General features: G+C 42.7%; 1 protein-coding gene across 1 annotated transcript; it reads right to left on the reverse strand.

Moving 5' to 3' along the window:
• Window positions 1–1039: 1039 nt before the first annotated feature.
• Window positions 1040–2592, reverse strand: LOC126008979 (prefoldin subunit 3-like). Its single transcript, XM_049773306.1, has one exon. The coding sequence runs from the start codon at window positions 2589–2591 to the stop codon at window positions 1998–2000; it is 594 nt and encodes a 197-aa protein (XP_049629263.1). The 5' UTR covers window position 2592; the 3' UTR covers window positions 1040–1997.
• Window positions 2593–5469: the final 2877 nt, after the last annotated feature.

Consider the following 5469-nt stretch of genomic DNA (forward strand, 5'->3'; position numbering starts at 1 on the left):
TCACCTCTCTATGTACCTGTCCCCATAAGCTGACAAATGGCAGCATAACCTATATACAGTGGAATATTGCTCAGCCATAAAATGTACAGATTCCTGCTACAGCTTAGATGATTCTTGAAACCATGCTAAGTGAAATGAACCAGACACAAATCTTACATAATATTAGATTCAACTTATATGTGACAAATACCTAGAACAGGAGAGAGAGAGAAAGCTATTGAAGGTTGCCAGGAGTCTGGGTACAGAGAGGGCTCTCTTTGGGGTGATGCAATGGTTTAGAACCAGTAGGGATAGTACAACAATGTCAAATTACCTTTCTGCCAATTGAATTATTTTATTCATTGTGAATTTTATCTCAGTAAAAAGCAAGCAAATAGATGCAATTTCCCTAAATTTCTCCTCTGAGAGCACATTCAGAGTTTAGTGAATTGGTTATAGGGAAGGGCTCCAAGTTAGGCCATATTCGAGAAGTTAGAAATAGGTTTTTACTTTTATGATTTTCTGTGAGGGCTGAGACAGATACTGGAGTCAGTTAGGGCAAATAGGTCAGACCATTTCATGAGGCAGTGCTTTAGTTCTCCATCCCAGACATCCCTGGTCTTTTCCAGCATGTGTTGTCCTTGATAGAGGGAAAGCAAAAGCCCAAAGCCCAGTGCCTGTGTCTGGCTATTAGGCTACTGGAATCACTCATGTCCACTCCTGGCCAGTCTGTGGACCTTGTATCTGCATGCTGCACCTTATCGTGCTCTGCCAGGAGACCTGTGGGGCCATATTTAACACATTACACCGTCATCTCCTTTTGGGAGGACTATCCAAAGAGATACTAGGCCCTGCAGCATGGGCCTGATAGTTTTGGGTCTCAGGTCCCTCAAGGAGGTGCTGATCAGGGTCAGCAGTGGTCTGGGCCACCAACATGGTCACCATCTATACTGCTGGGGTAGCCATCACCTCCTTTCAAGAGAACATCAAATACTTTTTTCCCATGCAGACTTCCCTTGTGTTATCAACCATGAGTTGACTGTGAGATGTACCATGTTGGTTTTGCTTTTTTTTTTTTTTTAATTTCACGGTTTTAATATCATGAAATACAAGTACAAAACATTGTACAAGTATACTTTTTACTACACAAACATGGAATAATACATTGATATTTCTACCAGAATGTGTATCACCCAATATTAGCCATTATACCAAATATATTCCACAGGGATTTTTTTACTATTCCTAAGAGGATTTTATCATGAATAAGAAAAGCTCACAATTCATATATTTATCTTATTGTTCCTGTTTAGCTGCTTTGGAGAATTGTGAAGAAATATAAAACTACTTTAGCTATGAGTAATCTTGATATTTCATGTTGGCTGAGATCTTTCTTATGTTGGCATTGCAAAGACACCATGGATTTATATGGAGTAAGAAAAAAAGTCTCAAAGTCCCCTTACTGCTTTCAGAAAGCAAATCATCATTTCCTGAAAATGTACAGAATAGTGTAATAAATAGTTATTGGCTAAACAGTTTTTCATGAAACTATTTACATAAAACATAATGACAAAAGAGGACTAGAAAGTCCCAAATCATGTAGTCAAGAAAAAAGTTTTCAAGGATCCAAACTGATTTTCCTACCTCTAAACTGATTTAATCACATCAAAAACATCAGCCAATACAAAAGCACACTGTGCTAAGTGTCTAAATTCAATTTCCATAGCCTATACCTCACAGTTTTCGGCCATTTCGGCTAAGGCATTTTTATGACAAACAAAAAAAATGAAAAGCAGCAGCACTTATTTTGCTGAAAATTTGAAAAATAATAATACTGCTAATTCTTAAAAATATGTGAAATTAATTTTGTTTTTATAAATAAATAAAATGTTTTTTTAATTTTAATTATCATTCTTGCTGTTAAAAATCATTCAGACTTATGTCAACCTTCAAGGTTATACTTTGGGGTATTTAAAATAACATGTTTGGAAAATTGAACCACATTTTAATTGCCACCATTATGCTTTGTTCTTGGTATGATCATCTTTGTTTCTTCGTTTCACGTCCCAATTATAAACCCTGGCCATATTGACTTCTGTGGTAGTAAACTGGTCTCGAAGAAAGTCAAGGTCTTCCTCAAGAGAATCGAGATTTTTTGTGGCAGTTGATAAATTCTTTTCCAACAATGCCTGAGCTTCATCAATATCATATTCAAGCATTACATTAGCCCCCAACCAGAGACACACTTTATCAATAGGAGGAACTGAAGCTTTGCAGTACAGGTTGTCTGCAAGTAAGAATCTGGTCTCCATTGAATTGGGGGACTCTTTTTTCTTCTGCATGTATTTTAGAATTTCTAAAGTCTGCTTAATTTCAGGAATCTGATTTTTAAGCCTCCTTTTCTTTTGAGCAAGATTGAGTTCCATGAACTTATACTTCTGGTATTGTTCATCGAGTTTTTTTAGTACTACATCTGCAGTCTCATTTCCAGGTTGCTTCATGAAGTTATCTACATCCTCCACAAACACGGCCTCTGGAATCCCCAGGTGCAGCCGCGGACCGTTCCCGGCAGCCACTTCGCCACAGGCACCACCATCTTTCTCGGCCGCCATGTTGGGGCTTTTTTTTTTTTTTTTTTTTTACTAGTGCAACATTCCCATCACCAATGTCCCAAGTATCCCTCCTTCCCATCCCACACAGGCCTGTACTCCAGACAGGCTTTCTATTTCCCTCATACAGTCACATTTTGTTATGATGGTTCTCAGTGTAATTATTTCTGTGACTGCACCCATCACTCTCTGTGGTAAGCTTCATGTCATGAGCTGGACCTTCCAGTCCTCCTCTGAGAATCATTACACAAATGTCTTTTATTTTTCTCAAAACCCATAGATGAATGAGACCATTGTTTTTTTTATTTTTTTGCTTTTTTAAGGCCACTGAAACCCACAGGACTTCACTGTATTGCTTTTCTGGAATTCATTGGCTCTGGCAGAGATGATATTGCTAGGTACTTTGGTCCCATCTGGTGCCCTATTCTGCACAAGAATCTTTCCCTTTGCTTTGTTCACTTCACATGCCTGAATGCACCTGCCTGGCCAGTTTCTCAGTGTGGTCGACTGCAAGGTGACCCTCAGACCACCTTGGGAAATGTCTGTTTTCCCATTAGCACTAAGAGGAAGATGTGGTATGTAGAAGGCTTAATTGTTCAGGGTCCGGGATGTGTGGTGTAGTGCGGTCCTTGGCACTGGCTTCCTTTAGAAACTCCCTGAGTCTGTCTAGCATGTGTCTGTGGTGCCCTGAAGGGTGGGGCACAGCTGCACACTCAGAGTTGTTCCCTGGGAGCCCTGAGGTACAGGGAGCCCAGCCTAGCCCCCAGCAAAATGAGGAGCCCTGCGAGGGCAGGACCAAGCATCTGGGAGTGATTTCCGTCTTCTGTCAGAATCAATGTGCGTCTCAGCTGTTTGTGCTCGGTGCCTAGCTTTCTGCCCCTTGCCATGATTTCCTTCAGATGTTTCTCAGGAGCGCTGGACCAGCCACGTGGCAGCAGCCTCATTTGTTTTTATTTATTTCATATGAATTTGAGCTGTTTTGCACATAAAAAGAGCCAAGCGAACATGGAGCTTTAACCGCTGAAAACCACCAAGTGCTCCGACAGTCGAACTCCGACAGTGCCCAGGCTCACTCGGGGAGATCAGACCATGTGAAGTTCCACTTTGTTCATTACTCATCATCTTGGGGTACCTACCTCAGGCACTTGCTTTGGGGGGGGGGCTCTGCTTGGCGCTTTCCATGAAAAAGTTTCGCAGGCAGCCTAATGTGTGACGCTGAAGGAAGGGAGACCCTAGTTTCCTTCCTGTGAAGAATAGTTTCTCTGACCTTCCTATTATGTCTTTACACATGCTTTTGCCAAAAAAATTGCCAGGCTATGAGAGACCCAAAAGATAGTACAGCAAGTAGGGTGTTTTCTTTGCATGCAGTTCACCTGGGTTTGACCCACCATCCCATATGGTCCCCCGAGCCTACCAGGAGTAACTCCAGCGGTTCTGCTCCCCACCAAGAATTTCCACCCTGGGAGGGTTGGAAGGATACTCATTGCACGGGAGGAATGGGGGTACCTCTGGTTCTGCTTTTATTGCTGTTCTTGGGCACCCCTGGATTATAAACCAGCATTACTGCAGGAGCTAGGAATGTGGCAAACAGGAATGCTCCATTGATCCCTGGTCTCATGGCACTTTTGGATCCTGCTGTGACACCCCAGATCTGATCCCAGATTGCTGCATTGGGAGGACCTGGGAATGCACTTATTAAAAATGCAGATATAAGATGGAGCGATAGCACAATGGGGAGGGCTCTTGCCTGGCGCATGGCTGAGCCAGGTTCTATCTTGGGCATTCCATACTGCACCTGAACTGGCTGCCTGGAGAGGTTTCTTTTTCTTTCTCTCCTTCCTTCCTTCCTTCCTTCCTTCCTTCCTTCCTTCCTTCCTTCCTTCCTTCCTTCCTTCCTTCCTTCCTTCCTTCTCTTTCTTCCTTTCTTCCTTTCTTCCCTTCCTTTCTTCCTTTCTCTTTTCCTTTCTTCTTTCCTTTCTTTCTTTCTTTCTTTCTTTCTTTCTTTCTTTCTTTCTTTCTTTCTTTCTTTCTTTCTTTCTTTCTTTCTTTCTTTCTTTCTTTCTTTCTTTCTTTCTTTCTTTCTTTCTTTCTTTCTTCTTTCTTTCTTTCTTTCTCTCTCTCCTTTCCTTTTTTGTTTTTGGGTCAGACCCAGTGACGATCAGGGGTTACTCCTGGCTATGCGCTCAGAAATTGTTCCTGGTTCTAGGGAACATATGAGACACCAGGGGATTGAACCTCGGTCTGTCCTAGGCTGGTGCGTGCAAGGCAGATGCCTTACCACTTGTGCCATCGCTCCAGCCTCTAGGAGTAATTTCTGAATGCAGAGCCAGGAGTAGTAACTCCTGAGCACCACCAGATGTGCCCCCAATAAACAAAAATAAATTGCAGATACAAGCCAGGGAGGTAGCACAGCAGAAAGGGCATTTGCCTTGCATGCGAACAACCTGGGTTTGATCCCTGGCATCCCATATGGCACCCTGAACAATGCAAGGAGTGATTCCTGAATGCAGAGCCAGAAATAAGCTTTGAACACCACTGGTTGTGGCCCCTAAACAAAATAATGCAGAAACTGGGCCAGAGTCAGTACAGGTTTGATGCCCATCAGCACATGGGCCTAGGAGCACTACAAAAGTGATCCTGAGCACAGAGCCAGGAGCAAACCTTGGGCACCAATGTCTATGGCCTCATTACCACAGAAATAAACATATAAAATGCAGATTTTACTGATTTATCTGGCATTCACTTCCAGGGGATAAAAGCAGATTCACTTACTCCCAGACCCCAGAATCTGTGTATCTGCTAACCGCCCCCCCCCCACACACTGTGAGCATCACCAAGAACACCTGTGAGTGAAAGGACTCAGTGGAACTTCTCCCTGCCT

The sequence above is a fragment of the Suncus etruscus genome, chromosome 5, assembly GCF_024139225.1.
Source record: "Suncus etruscus isolate mSunEtr1 chromosome 5, mSunEtr1.pri.cur, whole genome shotgun sequence".
Taxonomy (NCBI): Eukaryota; Metazoa; Chordata; class Mammalia; order Eulipotyphla; family Soricidae; genus Suncus; species Suncus etruscus.

What these genes read in the sequence shown, in the direction of transcription:
- LOC126008979 (XM_049773306.1), bottom strand. Translation starts at nt 2,591, where the DNA reads ATGGCGGCCGAGAAAGATGGTGGTGCCTGTGGCGAAGTGGCTGCCGGG.